The sequence below is a fragment of the Chrysemys picta genome, chromosome 3 (genome assembly GCF_011386835.1).
Source record: "Chrysemys picta bellii isolate R12L10 chromosome 3, ASM1138683v2, whole genome shotgun sequence".
Lineage (NCBI taxonomy): Eukaryota > Metazoa > Chordata > Testudines > Emydidae > Chrysemys > Chrysemys picta.
The window spans coordinates 20473441-20490412 of record NC_088793.1 but is presented as its reverse complement, the minus strand read 5'-3'; the positions used below and the strand labels follow the sequence as shown (position 1 = coordinate 20490412).

General features: G+C 48.5%; 1 protein-coding gene across 28 annotated transcripts in view; it reads right to left on the bottom strand.

The window, feature by feature from the left end:
* ITSN2 (intersectin 2) overlaps positions 1 to 16972 on the bottom strand; it is a 127672-nt gene that overhangs the window by 37968 nt on the left and 72732 nt on the right. For 22 of the 28 annotated variants that reach the window (XR_010599374.1, XR_010599373.1, XM_065587571.1 and 19 more), the window contains 8 exons: positions 15985 to 16160; positions 15590 to 15734; positions 4679 to 4884; positions 3558 to 3622; positions 2472 to 2638; positions 2064 to 2109; positions 1867 to 1988; positions 174 to 270 (listed from right to left, as the gene is read on the bottom strand). Coding sequence is in view for 26 of the 28 variants with exons in the window: in XM_065587571.1 (XP_065443643.1) it covers positions 174 to 270; positions 1867 to 1988; positions 2064 to 2109; positions 2472 to 2638; positions 3558 to 3622; positions 4679 to 4884; positions 15590 to 15734; positions 15985 to 16160 (1024 nt within the window). In the remaining 2 variants the exon portion in view is untranslated. Of the gene's footprint in view, positions 1 to 173; positions 271 to 1866; positions 2110 to 2471; positions 2639 to 3557; positions 3623 to 4678; positions 4885 to 15589; positions 15735 to 15984; positions 16161 to 16972 lie in introns of all 28 variants that reach the window. The other 6 variants (XM_065587566.1, XM_042848671.2, XM_042848673.2 and 3 more) reach the window with 1 other exon arrangement.

Here is a 16972-nt window from a genome sequence, read left to right as displayed (position 1 = left end):
CTCCTGCGTTTGTTCAGAGCCTGGTACAATGATCCCCAATACTGACTGCATCACAAGGGTAATAGGTAGCAATTAATCAGACTATTACACTATACACAGACTGTTACTTAGAGTAAAGGAAAGAGTTACATAACATTATTCCAAGTTAAATATAAATGAGATTATTTTCCTACCTGAGAGAGCAGCAGGAGTAGTTCTCTCACTGCTTGGACCCAACAATTTAACATGGTTAGCAGGAAACCATCCTTTCTGCCTCTTTTTCCCTCTTGCCTGTACAAAAATATGTTTGAGAATTAAATAGACAACTGACCAGTGCATTGTAATGAGCACCTCACCCGCACAGCTTCTCAACGAAGAGTCACAAAAAACCTGCCTACAAAGTTATTAAGCACTGAATGGCTCTACAAGACAAATGTTGGTTTACATTTATTGCTAAAAGCATATTTGAGTACGGCTGCACTGTAATTTGCTCAGCTGAGTGAGTGCAAAGTTCACAGTCAAGATTGTCAAAAGTGATTAATGATTTTGGGTGCTCCACTTGAGACACCTTACAGGGCCCTAATTTTCAAAAAGTGCTGAGCACTTACCTCTGAAAGCAGAGCCTCTATAAAGTGTCTCAGGCCTGGTCCCCACTTAGTCCGGACTTCGGACTAAGGTACGCAAATTCAGCTATGTTAATAACGTAGCTGAATTCGAAGTACCTTAGTCCGAACTTACCGCGGTCCAGACGCGGCCGGAAGTCTCCCCCCGTCGACGCCGCGTACTCCTCTCGGCGAGCTGGAGTACCGGCGCCGACTGTGAGCACTTCCGGGATCGATCTCAGAACATCGATGGCGTGCCGCCGGACCAGCCGGTAAGTGAAGACTAGGCCTCAGACTGGGCACTCAAAAATGGAGGCATCCGATTTCACTAGTCACTTTTGAAAATCTTGGACTATGAATTTACTACCACTTTCTATCAGATAATAGTGATTGTTATCTAAAAAGCTTGTACAGTGGATTCTTGACTTTTTTTTAAACCTTCACTTTTTCTGTATAAGACAGGAAGGTTATAGTATGAGCAGAAAACCTCCAAGAGGTAATATTCCTACATTTTGACAGCTTTTCTCACAACATGATGTAAGTGTGTACAAGCAATGATATTATAATACAAAATATGGAAAAATACTCAGTTACTACAATAAAATATTAAATTCAACCAAGCAAGAATTGACAATTGGCTCTCTCGGTTTTCATCTCTCTTCCTACTCCCTCTGAGGTTCCATCCTGAACCAAAGCCAAAACTCCTTTTCTAATACAATGCAAACTACTACTAATTTCCTATACATTTCCTTGCACAGATTATATCTTAACTTTTCCATTGCCAATAGCGCCCAACCCCTGTAGAACAGCTAAATGATGTTAAAAGGATACTGTGCTCTTTGAAATTACTACTGTAGGTAATTTATGAAGCTTGCTTTCAGAACTTTCTGGGTGAAAAACACTCTGTGAATGCAAGGAATTAGAATATACTGCACTAATTTCCCTCCTGCTTTTAAGAGGTCCTACTATTTCATCAGAGGATTGTTACCATTTAATATTTTAACAAAGTTAGCACTGTTTTATTAGTTAAGTGGTTCTTCTGATGCTAATCGTTACTTTTTATTAACTGCCAATACAGGACCCCTACATTCTGCCAGGGTTACAAAAACTGATGTTCAGTGACAGAAACAGGCCTAGCAATATAGGTTTTAACTTACAGTGTGATGTTCAAGTACAGTTTATATATGGCAAAAAGAACTTAAGAGCTTCTCACTTTTTAAATTAAATCACAAAAATTGCTTCCCTCATTCTTCATTCTGTGAAGATTATTTTTTCCTTTAATTACCTGTAACTCTCCTTGCCACCATCCACTAGGGTTTTTCTTCAGAATAAGTATCAGCTGTCCTGGAGCCAGACTAAGCTGTTCTGTCCCTGATGCAGCATACGCTGTAGTCACCTGGGCAATCTCTGAAATAAGAAAAAGACTGGTGAATAATGAACAAATAGAATAAGCTGAAGTTTTGTAAGTTACATCAGACTCACCAGGTTTCTTATTTAGTGCCCCAGTTCTGCCAGCAGTACCAGAACCCTACAATCAAAAGGTACACGATTTTAATTTGCAGTGCTAACAGCAGAATTTACTGCAATTTTCTTTTAATATTCTTCTTTTGCCACAAATAAATTTTTTTATTTTTTTCCCTTTACCAAGCATAATGGTTTGAAAAAAGGCAAATCACTTTCATGACCTAAGCATTTATGCCAGATACACCACCAGAGAGCTACAATTTAATGTCCAAATTTTAGTATGTGAACATACTACCTAGATACAAGACATACAGTGTAACTTCTTGGGTTTTTTTAAGTCCAAATTCTAGCAAAATACAGTAAACGTATACAGACAAAAATAAAACCTTTTTGCTTTAAGTAACAAAACCCAAAACAAAAACTCACATCTTGATCCTTAGGTTTGACATAGTTTGATGGAAAGATTCCTGTTCTGTCAGCAATGCTTCCTGTCCACCATTCTCCATCTTTCTGAGTGACTAGTATTTCTTCTCCTTCAGCAAAAGTCAAATCACCAGGTTCGGAGCTTGTATAGGAATAGAGTGCAACATACTCTGTTCAAACAAACACACACAGAGAAACTGCATTAGTTACAGTGAAAAAGTGTTTCAGCTGTAATCAAGAGAGGCCAAACTAAGTTGAATTTTATCAAAACCCTAATACAGTAAATATAACAAGAGGCATGCTAGTCACTTTTTAAAAATCTCTCATATAAGGGTTGCTCAAACAACTTCATAGTATGTACCAACCTTCCCTCTCACTTAAATTGCATCGATCTCACCTCCCATTTGCAATTGTGCAGACTCTCTCTCGGATGTGCATGCACATAACATTTCTGTGACAAATGTAGCAACCACAGGTAACTGCTTTCATGGAAAAGTAATATATCTGTAGTGTCTGAATGTGATTTAGCAGATGGAGATTAGGAGAGTTAGTACTATGTAAACAGTGAGCGCTCTATGGATTATCAGTGGTCCACAGACCACAGTTTAAGAATGGTTACATGTGAGAGATTTCATCTTGGACCCACACTTCAGCACAATCATTTATATTCAGAAAAGCCATAAGAGGAAATACTCCATACACATGGTGAACTCCATAATATCTGATTATCATGGTAGAGCTCAAAAGCCCAAGTGACTTTTCTAAGCATAGTCTACACACATTCTGAATAATCTGAAAGGGTGGGAAAATGGGTAAATACATATCAAATTTAAAAGTTTAGAGATTGTTTCTCACAAATTATTTTTCCCATTTGAACTTATACTTTCTCCACTAAAATTCATAAAAGGAAAAAACCGATACACTTAAGAATCTAAAAAGCACATGTGACTGTATCAGATCTCTATAACAAACAAACAGTCACAGATCTGATCAAGGTATAATTATATGCATATTCATTATTAATTTACATGCTATTAAACAGAAATTAGTTTTATAATTTTGTAACTGACATTATAATTGCATGCTTACCCTCTCCAATGGTATAAGATGGTGTACTAGGCTTCTTGTTTACAGCTGCATAAATAGTTTCGGGTCTACAGATATAAAGATCGAAGTGATTTAGTCGGCTGGTTTAACAAAACGTTCTTCAATTCGTGATAAAGATTTAGTACAATGTAATTTTCGTATTCTTTGAGAGATGAAAAATTGCAGCCAAGCATTATTTCATTCTCAATTGGCAGATATTACTAATGCTGTTGTCCCCATTACATTTTTTAATTAAGCTGTTGTAAGTGGTCACTAACAATACTGCAATATCTCCTAAATATCACATAGGCCATGCTTAAGGAATATCAGAAATACTGCAATAACATTAATCATTAGCAAAAGCTAAACAGTTAAACATTTATTGGGGATCAAGAAAGGTTTATCCTAAGAGCAAAAAATATGACTTCAATTAATCATATGGAAGACTCCTAATTTAAGCTACAGGGCTTGGAAAACAGTCGCAAATTGTGGTGATCAAGACATATACAAAATTTTTATTTTAGGTGTAACAACTTGACATTTATTTCAAATTCGCCTTATTGTAGAAGATCACAAAAAACTTTAAGTCATGTATGTGCAAAGATCACTTCAACCACCAACCTGTAATCACCTCTATATTGGAATGAAGCAGCCATTCCAAGGCAGCAGCACTACTCAGATTTTCAGCAATTAACTGAACTGTTAGCTTGAATACTAGGACAGTCTGGCATTACTTTTGCCAGCTAGGAAAAACACCACTATTTCTTCAAGATGTGCCACAGGAGTTTATAATGATTAATGGCAAAGACATCTCAATTTTGTACATCATATAAAAGTTAACACCTCTAGCAGCGGAGTGCCAGCTGAGATACTGAATCAAGAGGAAGAAGCATGTCACCTGTTGAATAACCACACACCACTTTTTTCTAGCACCCAGCTTGAAAGATCTCCCATTTACTGAGCAGGCCCAACATTACTTAGCTTGTGAAAGCTGATTAAATTACAGCCCACGATGGCATGGTGCAGGTCATACATGCTATTTAGTCCCCATAATTTAAAGTATCCCCATGTTTTTTACTCTATTTTCAGCTGTTGAATACAAAAATACCAACAGTCTCACTTACTCCTCTCGTTTGTTTTCATTTCCAGGCAAGATCTTGACATAGGATTTAGGAAACCATCCCCTTCCTCCATGCACTTCTCCAAACCACCAGTTTTCCTGCTTCTCCAGCACAGTAATTATATCGTTTTTTGAAAAGTTCAAGTGGTTATCTTTTTTTGCAGTCCAGGAGCAAAGTGCCTGTGCTTTTAAATTCTCCACAGCTTGTCCCTGTTCAAGTAAAAATACAGATGTTAATCAGCTTTAGTACATATTACTTATGCAAGTTTCAAAAATCGCCTCTTGTACTCTAGGTGTGTTCATTCCTAAATGCCAGTTGAATGACTTGCTGTCTTGACCGCAGTATTTTGCACTGCCATATGTGGTATGTGGACTCCAGAGTAGTCTCTCGACTCTGCTTCCTACTGGCCAATTAAGTTAGAAATGTTGGAGGGCAGGTCTTCACTACTCACCCACTACCCACCGTCTCATCTAGACGTGGATAAATCGATCCCCGAACACACTCCCCGTTGACTCCGGAACTCCAGCTCGCAAGAGGCAGAAGCGGAGTCGATGGGGGAGCGGCAGCGGTCGACTTGCCGCCGTCCTCACGGCCAGGTAAATCGACCTAAGATACGCCGACTTCAGCTACGCTATTCGCGTAGCTGAAGTCGGCGTATCTTAGGTCAACACCCCACCCACCCCAGTGTAGACCAGGGCTTAGACATGTATCTGGTTCTACAAAACAACACTGGCTGCAGTGTCAGCAAAAATATGCAATGCTTCTAAGAGTAGCTCTGGAAGGGCCCACACATTGGTTGTCTTCTGCCTGGAGGTAAAATATACCTTTTGGTAGGAAGAAGGAAAAGTACATACAAATAGTGGTTCTCAAATGGCTAGGTAGGTAAATCTGAAAGATCATCTTGAGGCCCAAACTGATGCGATAAACACATACTTACCTATTAGGTTCCTCCACACACTGCAGCTGCTATCCTTACAAAATCCCAAAGTTGAAAGAAATTAACCCAGAGTAACACAATACAGTGAAAGAAAAAAATGGTTACTTACCTTCTCGTAACTCTTGTTTTTCAAGATGTGTTGTTCCTGTCCATTCCAATCAGGTGTGTATGCGCGTGCACGGGAGCCGGAAGATTTTTCCCCTAGCAGCATCCGTTGAGTCGGCCTGGGTGCTCTCTGGAGTCGTGCCTTCATGGCGCTCAATATAGAGCCTGCCGACCCGCCACCCCCTCATTTGCTTCTTGCTGGCTATTCCGACAGCGGGGTAAGTGGGTGGATATTGGAATGGATATGAACAACATATCTCGAAGAACAACAGTTACGAGAAGGTAAGTAACTGTTTTTCCTTCTCCGAGTGTTTGTTCATGTCAAATCACAGTGGACGAGAAGCTGGATATGAGTCAACAGTGTGCTCTTGTTGCCAAGAAGGCTAACGGCATTTTGGGCTGTATAAGTAGGGGCATTGCCAGCAGATCGAGGAACGTGATCGTTCCCCTTTATTCGACATTGGTGAGGCCTCCTCTGGAATACTGTGTCCAGTTTTGGGCCCCACACTACAAGAAGGATGTGGAAAAATTGGAAAGAGTCCAGCGGAGGGCAACAAAAATGATTAGGGGTCTGGAGCACATGACTTATGAGGAGAGGCTGAGGGAACTGGGATTGTTTAGTCTCCAGAAGAGAAGAATGAGGGGGGATTTGATAGCAGCCTTCAACTACCTGAAGGGGGGTTCCAAAGAGGATGGAGCTCGGCTGTTCTCAGTGGTGGCAGACGACAGAACAAGGAGCAATGGTCTCAAGTTGCAGTGCGGGAGGTCCAGGTTGGATATCAGGAAAAACTATTTCACTAGGAGGGTGGTGAAACACTGGAATGCGTTACCTAGGGAGGTGGTGGAGTCTCCTTCCTTGGAGGTTTTTAAGGCCCGGCTTGACAAAGCCCTGGCTGGGATGATTTAGCTGGGAATTGGTCCTGCTTTGAGCAGGGTGTTGGACTAGATGACCTCTTGAGGTCCCTTCCAACTCTGATATTCTATGATTCTATGATTCTATGAATTCCGATCAGGTGACTCAAGCCCAAGTTCCGGAGGAGGGGTCAGAGTTCTGATGTCCAGTGTCTGGAGCACTACTCTACCAAAGGCTGCGTTGTCTCTGGCCTGCTGAGACTTCGCTCAGGGCCCAGAACCTTGCTTCCGGAAGGAATACCCTGGCCTTTGTCTAATCCACTACTGCCCATATAAATTCTATTCACTGAACCAGGGACAGTGTAGATTTCCCCACGTTCAGAAGGCCCAGTTCGTCTGACATCATTCTTATGAAGTTGACTTGTGCTTCCACTTGAGCCCTGGAGTGGCCCTTGATTAGCCAGTCATCGATGTGTGGGAACACCTGTACCTGTCCCCTGTGCAGGAACGTGGCCATGACTGCCATGCACTTGGTAGATACTCGAGGTGCCACTGAAAGGCCGAACAGGAGGACTGTGAACTGGTAGTGGTTTTCGCTCACCACAACCCTGAGATATCTTCTGTGGGACGGTGTAATTGCTATATGAAAGTACGCATCCTTCAAGTCGAGGGTGGCAATTCCGGTCCCCTGGTTCCAGGGAAGAGATGATGGAGACCAAAGAGACCATGCGGAAAAGACGGTTACTCACCGTTGTAACTGTTGTTCTTCGAGATGTGTTGCTCATATCCATTCCATTAGGTGTGTGCGCGCCGCGTGCACGATCGTCGGAAGATTTTCTACCCTAGCAACACCGGCGGGTCGGCTGTGGAGCCCCCTAGAGTGGCGCCTTCATGGCGCTGAATATATACCCCAGCCGACCCGGCGCCCCCTCAGTTCCTTCTTGCCGGCTACTCCGACAGTGGGGACGGGGGGCGGGTTTGGAATGGATATGAGCAACACATCTCGAAGAACAACAGTTACAACGGTGAGTAACCGTCTTTTCTTCTTCGAGTGCTTGCTCATATCCATTCCATTAGGTGACTCCCAAGCCCAACTTAGGTGGTGGGGTCGGAGTGAGACATTGCTGTGTGCAAAACCGCTGATCCGAAGGCAGCATCGTCCCTGGACTGCTGCACTAGTGCATAGTGCGCTGTAAACGTGTGGACTGATGACCAAACCGCAGCTCTACAAATGTCCTGGATCGGAACTTGCGCCAGGAAAGCCGTCGAGGAAGCTTGGGCCCTCGTGGAGTGAGCGGTGAGGTGCGGTGCTGAGACACCTGCCAGGTCATAGCAAGTCCGGATGCAAGACGTAATCCAGGAGGATAGGCGTTGTGAGGAGACCGGTGAGCCTTTCATTCGGTCGGCCACTGCAACGAAGAGTTGCGTCGTCTTTCTAAAGTGCCTTGTGCGGTCAATATAGAAGGCCAGGGCCCTGCGTACGTCCAGAGAATGTAAACGTTGATCCTGGCGAGTGGCATGTGGTTTAGGATGAAAGACCGGGAGAAATATATCCTGGTTGATATGAAAAGGAGAAACCACCTTAGGGAGAAAGGCAGGATGTGGACGAAGCTGCACTTTATCCTTATGGAAAACTGTGTAAGGGGGCTCGGATGTAAGCGCCCTGAGTTCAGAAACGCGCCTTGCTGAGGTGATGGCTACGAGGAAGGCTGTCTTCCAGGATAGGTACAAAAGTGAACAGGTGGCCAGTGGCTCGAATGGAGGACCCGTGAGCTTGGAGAGAACCAGGTTGAGGTCCCACGTCGGAACGGGCTGACGTTGTTGTGGGTACATCCGGTCTAAGCCCTTGAGGAATCTAACGACCATCGGGTTAGAGAATACCGAAGACGCGAGTTCCCCTGGGTGAAAGGCCGATATCGCGGCCAGGTGAACTCTAATTGAAGATATCGCCAACCCTTGCTGTTTTAGGGAGAGGAGATATTCCAATATGAGAGGAATAGGTGCGTGCAACGGGGACGTGGCTCGTTGTTCGCACCAACAGGAGAACCGCTTCCACTTGGCCAAGTATGTGGTCCGTGTTGAGGGCTTCCTACTGCTCAGCAGAATCTGTTGGACAGAGTGCGAGCACTGCTGCTCTGCCTGGGTGAACCATGGAGCAGCCACGCCGTGAGGTGGAGTGATTGCAGGTCGGGGTGACGCAGGCGACCGTGGTCCTGAGAGATGAGATCCAGGCATAATGGAAGCGGGATCGGTGTCTGAACCGAGAGCTCCAACAGCGTGGTGTACCAATGTTGTCTCGGCCACGCTGGGGCGATCAGAATCACCTGTGCCTGGTCTCTGCGCAATTTGAGCAGTACCTTGTGGACCAGAGGAAACGGAGGGAAGGCATAAAACAGGTGGTCTTTCCAGGGAAGGAGAAACGCATCCGAGAGGGAGCCCGGAGCTCGACCATGCAGGGAGCAGAACACGTGGCACTTCCTGTTGTCTCGAGATGCAAACAGGTCTATCTGGGGAAACCCCCACTTCTGGAAAACGGAATATATGATGTCCGGACGGATAGACCACTCGTGTGTTTGAAAGGACCTGCTGAGTCGGTCCGCCAGAGTGTTCTGGACTCCAGGGAGGAACGATGCCGTGAGATGGATTGAGTGGGCGATGCAGAAGTCCCACAGGCGAATGGCCTCTTGGCATAGAATTGACGAACGTGCTCCTCCTTGCTTGTTGATGTAAAACATGGCCGTGGTGTTGTCGATGAGAACCAACACACAGCGGCCACGTAGGAGATTGAGAAATGCCTGGCACGCCAGGCGCACCGCCATCAGTTCCCGAACATTGATGTGCAGGGCTAGCTGGGGTGCAGTCCACGGGCCCTGGGTATGGTGTTCGTTGAGATGGGCGCCCCAACCCAGGGATGAAGCGTCTGTGACCAGGTGCAGAGAGGGTTGTGGGGCGTGAAACGGCATCCCCTCGCAAACCACCTTGTGGTCTAGCCACCATGCGAGGGAGGTCAGGACCGAGTTCGGGACCGTGACCACCATGTTCAGGCTGTCCCGATGTGGGCGGTATATTGATGACACCCAGGTCTGGAGTGGGCGAAGCCGAAGTCTGGCATGCCTGGTTACGTACGTGCAGGAAGCCATGTGACCCAGCAGGGTAAGGCACGACCTCACCGTGGTAGTTGGGAAGGCCTTGAGTCCTTGAATGAGGCTCGTGATGGTGCAAAAGCGATTGTCTGGCAGGATGGCTTGTGCGCGTCTGGAGTCTAGAACCGCGCCGATGAATTCTATTCTCTGGGTAGGTTCTAGAGTGGATTTGTCCTTGTTGAGTAGGATACCCAACTTGTTGAATGTGTGCACTATTATGTGGACGTGATCTCGAACTTGTTCTTTGGTGCGACCGCGTATCAGCCAGTCGTCTAGGTACGGGAACACCTGTATCCCTTGCCGACGAAGGTACGCTGCCACGACAGCCATACATTTCGTGAACACCCGTGGGGCCGAGGATAGGCCGAAGGGAAGGACAGCAAATTGGTAGTGCACCCTGTTTACCACGAATCGCAGGAAGCGTCTGTGAGGCGGGTAAATTGCAATGTGAAAGTATGCGTCTTTCATGTCGAGGGCGGCGAACCAGTCTCCAGGATCGAGTGAAGGGATAATGGCCCCCAGAGAGACCATGCGGAACTTCAACTTTACTACGAATTTGTTGAGTCCGCGCAAGTCCAAGATGGGTCGCAGACCTCCTTTGGACTTGGGAATGAGGAAGTAACGGGAATAGAATCCCCTGCCCCTTAACTCCACTGGAACCTCCTCTATAGCCCCCATAGCGAGGAGCGTAGAAACTTCCTGTATAAGAAGTTGCTCGTGAGAAGGGTCCCTGAAGAGGGACGGGGAAGGGGGGGAGGAGGGGGGGATTGAAGAAAACTGGATAGCATATCCCCTGTCCACCGTGCGAAGGACCCAACGGTCCGAGGTTATAAGGGACCAGGCACGGTGGAAATGGGAAAGGCGATTGCGAAAGGAGGGGGCTGGATCCTGGGGGATGACTGGGCCGCCGTCCTCGACCGCACCTTCAAAAGTTCTGCCTGGGGCCTGAAGGTGGTCTAGGTGGCCCCTGGTTCTGACCGGGTTGAGGGCCGGTCCACCTTCGTCTACCACCTCGCCCTCGCCTCCGGGCCGAGTCCTGTCTCTGACGAGGCGGGGGGGGGGTAGAAGCGCTGAGGCTGCGGCCTAAATGGCCTGCGCTGAGCGCCCACAACATGCATCCCCAGGGAACGCATGATTGTCCTGGAGTCCTTGAGGCTCTGCAGACGAGAGTCCGTCTTTTCTGAAAACAACCCTTGTCCTTCGAAGGGTAGATCCTGCAGGGTTTGCTGCAGTTCCTGAGGCAGACCCGAAACCTGGAGCCAGGAGGTCCTCCGCATAGCGATGCCTGAGGCCAGGGTTCTTGCAGCAGAGTCCGCTATGTCTAAGGAGGCCTGTAAGGAGGTCCGAGCCACCTTCTTACCCTCCTCTACCAGGGCTCCAAACTCCTCCCTGGACTCTTGGGGAACCAACTCCTTGAACTTCCCCATAGAGTTCCAGGAGTTAAAGTTATAGCGGCTCAAGAGCGCCTGCTGGTTAGCCGCTCTAAGTTGCAGCCCTCCGGCTGAGTAAACTTTACGGCCGAATAAATCGAGGCGCTTAGCCTCCTTTGATTTGGGCGCTGCGGCCTGCTGACCGTGGCGCTCCCTTGCGTTCACTGATGCCACCACCAGTGAACACGGCTGGGGGTGGGTATATAAGTACCCGTAGTCTTTAGACGGGACAAAGTATTTCCTTTCCACCCCTCTCGCTGTGGGCGGGATAGAGGCAGGAGTCTGCCATATCGTAGAAGCATTGGCCTGTATCGTGCGGATCAGGGGTAGCGCCACCCTCGATGGGGCATCCGCTCCGAGGATATTCACGATCGGGTCGTGCACCTCCACTATCTCCTCCGCCTGCAGGTCCATGTTACGGGCCATCCTGTGCAGAAGATCCTGGTGAGCCCGAAGATCTATTGGAGGTGGGCCTGTGCACGATGTGCCCGCCACTGCCTCATCCGGAGAAGAAGAGGAAGATGCCTCCGGTGGAACAGGATCCAAGGGCTGGTCCTGTTCTCCCTGTTCCTGGGCTGGAGCATCACCTGCGCCTGGGTCTAGGGCGTCAGGTGGTGCGGACACAGAAGCCTCCATGCCCCGTGGCGGAGGCCGAGAGTTGGTGGACTCCGGGGCCCTTCTGACGGAGTGACCGGAGCGAGAGGTCGAAGCAATTGGAGCCCCTTGCGCCTGATGGTACGCCCACGGGGTCCAAAACGACCAGTGAGATGGGCCATGAGAATGGTCCTCTGTCGTGTCCTGCCAATGTCCCAAGTCCTGTTCCTCGGCTTGCCCCTGAGGGGGGTATGCCGATCTCGAGAGGTCCTCCGAGGAGCGGGACACCGATCTCGATGGCCACGGCGGTGCCGAGAGCGTCGAGACGATTCCCGTGGGCTGCGGTGCCGCACGGTGCCGGTCCGGAGATGATCTATCTCTACGCGGTGCCGGCGATCGGTGCCGGGACCGCGACCGGTGCCGATGACCTCGTCGGTGCCGGGAGTCGGATCTGGACCTCGACGAGGAACTGGAGTATGCCCGGTGCCGGGAGCGGCCTCTCGACGTCGAGCGTCGACCGTAGCGGTGCCGAGAGCTACGTCTCGACGTTGATCGGTGCCGACGATCATAGCGGTGCCGAGACGTAGAGCGGTGCCGCGAAGAAGATCTTGGCCGCGAGTACGACCGGTGCCGAGGCGATATACGGTGCCGGGACTGCGAGCGGCGCGGGGACCTGCTTCGGGACCTGGATCGGTGCCGAGGTTCCAGCCCTTGCGATGGAGGGCGCATCAAGGCAGGTTTCCCCCTCGACTGGACCGGGCGAGTCAACGGTGCCGTCGGTGCCAGAGGTTGGGGCGGTGCCGGCTCCGTGAGAGCTATTAAGTCTCTCGCCGCCGTGAAGGTCTCTGGAGTCGACGGGAGGCACTGTATCACCGCCGGCCTCGGTGGAGACGCTATCTGCACCGGACTCAACGGCCTCGGCGCCGGAGTCAACGGTGCTGGAGGCACCTGTTTCCGGTGCTCCACCGGTGGACGCGGCTCTACCCCCGGCACTGGGGGAGCCGGCGTCTTCGGCACTGAGGTCCCCGTCTTATGGGCTTTTTTATGCCCCGGGGATAATGACCGGCGCCGAGGCACTTGCTGTACTTGCGGTGCCGACGAGGTCCGGTGCCGGGGAGGCTTGTCCGACGCCACTCGCGTGGTCGTCATAGCCGGTGCCGCCGGGGCACTGCGCACCGAGGCGCTAGGTGCCGGGGCCTGACTTGTAGATGGAGCGTCCGGACTAAGTGCCGCCTCCATCAGGAGTTGCCGGAGCCGAAAGTCCCGCTCCTTCTTGGTCCTGGGTCTGAAGGCCTTACAGATCTTGCACTTATCTGTTTGACGGGACTCTCCCAGGCACTTCAGACAGGAGTCGTGCGGGTCGCTCGTGGGCATAGGCTTAGCGCAGGAGGCGCACTGCTTGAAGCCGGGAGCGTTGGGCATGAGCCCGGCCCCGCGGCCGGGGGAGAAAGGGGGAGACGACCCCCTTAATCCCCTGAACTACAATAACAACTAAAACAACTTTAAACAATTTAACTATAAACACTAGAACTACAACTATAACTATAACTGCGATATGACTAACGAAGCTAGGGAGAGTGGAGAACAGCTAAGCAGCGCTCCACAGTTCCAACGACCGTCAGGGGCGGTAAGAAGGAACTGAGGGGGCGCCGGGTCGGCTGGGGTATATATTCAGCGCCATGAAGGCGCCACTCTAGGGGGCTCCACAGCCGACCCGCCGGTGTTGCTAGGGTAGAAAATCTTCCGACGATCGTGCACGCGGCGCGCACACACCTAATGGAATGGATATGAGCAAGCACTCGAAGAAGAACTTGAATTTCTTCATAAACTTGTTGAGCTCTTGCAGGTCTAGGATGGGCCTGAGCCCACCTTTGGCTTTTGGTATTAGTAAATACCGGGAATAGAAGCCCTTGCCCTTTAGCTCCTGAGGAACCGCTTCCACTGCCCCTAGCGATAGGAGTGAATGCACCTCCTGTATAAGTAGTTGCTCGTGAGGGGGTCCCTGAAGAGGAATGGGGAAAGGAGTGGTGCCGTGGGGAGCTCTGGGGATGGTGAGCACCACGACGTCATAGTCTGCTTTCCCCTTGGGATGGGATGGTGCTGGCGATTTATCCCTCCTTGGAGGGAAAAACGGCGCCATACCGCGCAACAAGTCCTGTGCTGCCGCGAATGCCTCCGCAGTCAATGGGAGCTGCAGCTGTTGGCTCCTGCAGCCGGCGAGTGGGGAGGATCTGGACTCAACTGCACCACCATCGGGGCAGGAGTCGACGTGACCCTAGTGGGTGAAGGAGCCGAGGGGTGTGGCCCAACAAGTGGCTGGCTCCTTGTACTTGGCCGGGAGAGAGCGGCCCCTCTCCGGTCTCCTTTTCTTTTGTGGTACCGGCGATTGCGACTGGTGCCTGCCCACAGCCTGTCCATGGGAGGAGCCATGACAGTGCCGAGAGTCTCAAGATGAGTTCTTTCTTGGCACTGGTTCCCCTGTAGATGGTGCTGGGGCGCTCCGCACCGAGGAGGTGATGCTAGATGCGGGATCCCCCAATCCACAGTCTGACTGGGGCCGGAGCGCAGCCTCCATAAAAAGGACTTTAAGACGTTGGTCTCTGTCTTTCAAAGTCCTAGGGCAAAACCCGCGACAGATCTTGCACCGCTCTTCCTGGTGGCTCTCCCCTAGGCACCTTAGGCACAAAGTGTGCGGGTCACTTTTAGGCATGCGCTTGCCACAGGTCTCGCAAATTTTAAAGCCCAGGGACTGCAGCATACCATGGCACCGAGTGCGTTGGGGGGAGGGGAACCCCAAAGAAAACTTAACGCTAACTAGATCTACACTACAAGTACTAATAACTAACACCAACGGTATCAAGAACTATATACAACGGATACTGTGAATGGCGCTTGCCAAGACAAGAGCTAAATGACATTCCAGCTAACCGTCACTGGCTGTAAGAAGGAACTGAGGGGCTGGCGGGTCAGCAGGGCTCTATATTGAGCGCCATGAAGGTGCGACTCAAGGGGGCGCCCAGGCTTACCTGACGGATGCTGCTAGGGGAAAAATCTTTCTGCTGTTATGCATGCGTGCCCGCACATACCTGATTGGAATTGACATAAACAAGCCCTCAAAGAAGAAGAAAGAGTTTAAGGACCAGAGCCTCAGGTAGTGTAAATTAACATAGTTCCACAAACTGCAGTAGAAGTAAGCCAATTCACACTAACCGGGAATTTGGCTTAGTGTCTAGATCAGGGGTGGGCAAATTTTTTGGCCTAAGGGCCACATTGGGGAATAGAAATTGTATGGCAGGCCATGAATGCTCACAAAATTGGGGTTGGGGTGTAGGAGGGGGTGAGGGCTCTGATTGGGGGTGCAGGCTCTGGAGTGGCGATGAGAGGTTTGAGGTGCAGGAGGGTGCTCCGGGCTGGGATTGAGGGGTTTGGAGACCATGAGGGGGATCAGAGCTGGGGCAGGCGACTGGGGCATGGGGAGAAGCTCAGGGGTGCAGGCTCCGAGTGGCACTTACCTCAAGTGGCTTCCAGAAGCAGTGCCATGTCCCTTCTCTGGCTCGTAGGCCCTCAGAGTGAGGCCATGGTGCGGCTTCTGGGAGCTGCGTGGTGTGGCCCCTGACCTGGCGCCCCGGTTGGAGTGCCGGAGCAAGGCTGAAACGCATGGTGCGGCCCCGACCCAGCTCCCCACGGGAGCTCATGGGCTGGCTTAAACCAGCTCGCAGGCAGGGCCGCAGTTTGCCCACCCCTGGTCTAGATCACTGCAGTGAATTGTTAGAAAAAGTGTAACTCATCTATACAAAAGTATTTCAGTATTGTTAACATGAACTTAAAATACATAAAATTCTCACCAACATACCTGTCCATGAACAGGAGAAACAGATCCTGGGGACACAGTACGAGTAAAAGCGGATTTTTTCTGCCATGTTGTGTTAACAGTTAGGCTTGAGAAAGGTACGTTTTGGTAATCAGTGTCTTCAGATGATCTACTTGGTGAAAGTGGTCTGCAAATTTAGCACAAGCACAATTTTTCTTAGAAAGTACATTAGCAAGACCTACTACTTCTTACATATGCAAAATGCATGTGCTGCCCAGTGCAACTCAGAAGATCAAAGTTTAACTCGCTGTATTATAGGTCTTCCTCATATAGTCACTATAATAAATTTTCTGCATTTAATTTACAGTAATCCATAATGCTATTACATAACATATTGTATTTTATCCAAAATTAGAATCGTCAATAAATAAACTTACTCTGGAGGAGCTGAGGTAGTAGACAAAAATACTGTAGGAGGAAGTAAGGCCCTTTTAGGAGATAAAGCTTTTTCACTTTCTGATATTTTTTCTACATAGTTGCATGGAAACCAGCCAAAATGACCTTGAAAGCTCCCATATAGCCAACCAGGCTCTCCCACGGTTTTCTCATCAACCTGGGGGGAAAAAGCAAACCAAAAATATGAGATAAAATATTTGCTGTCAGCACATGCTACAATTCTATGGATTTAACTGGAAAAGTTGTGATCATAAGGATCAGACCTCATCAACTGCATTGTCATCCCATTTAAAATTTCGTTTTAAAAAAAAAAACTAAGAATCCCATTGCCTAATAACATACTGTCCCAAGCTATATGACAAGGCTATTTGCTCTTATAAAGTGCGTAATTACTTTTTAAATGGGAAAAAGGATAAACTGCTGGTTTTGTATTATAATGCACCCTTAGGGACATATTTACAGTTTTATTTAAAGGCTAAAGAGGACATAACATGCCTCTGAAGTTAGTGGAGCTTGTTGGAAAGTTACTAGGATTACTATCATGGTTATCTGTGTTATAGTAAGACCTCAGAGCCAAACAACATCAGGATTCCATTGTGCTATGTATGGTAGAAACACAGAGTAAAAAAAAGGGGCTTCAAACAATTTTTTATATACATTATGTATCTTAGCCAGAAGAAACTTGAACAAATGTGTCCATCCAGTGATCACATCTTAAATTAGACACTATGAAGTTTTTTAATCAAAATATTTTATGAGTATCTGAAATTATCCAATAAATAGAGTTGCATATTTCTAAAAGCGGGTATCAAAAGTAAAAGAATGCTCAGCTAATTATATCTTGAAACTAACAGATACCTTTCTTACTTCCCTCTCTCATGCAAATATATAACTTAACACCATAAAACCAAAGTCTAATATTCAGAGATTTCAGAATACTGGATTAAATTGCTTTGTTAAGTAGAACTT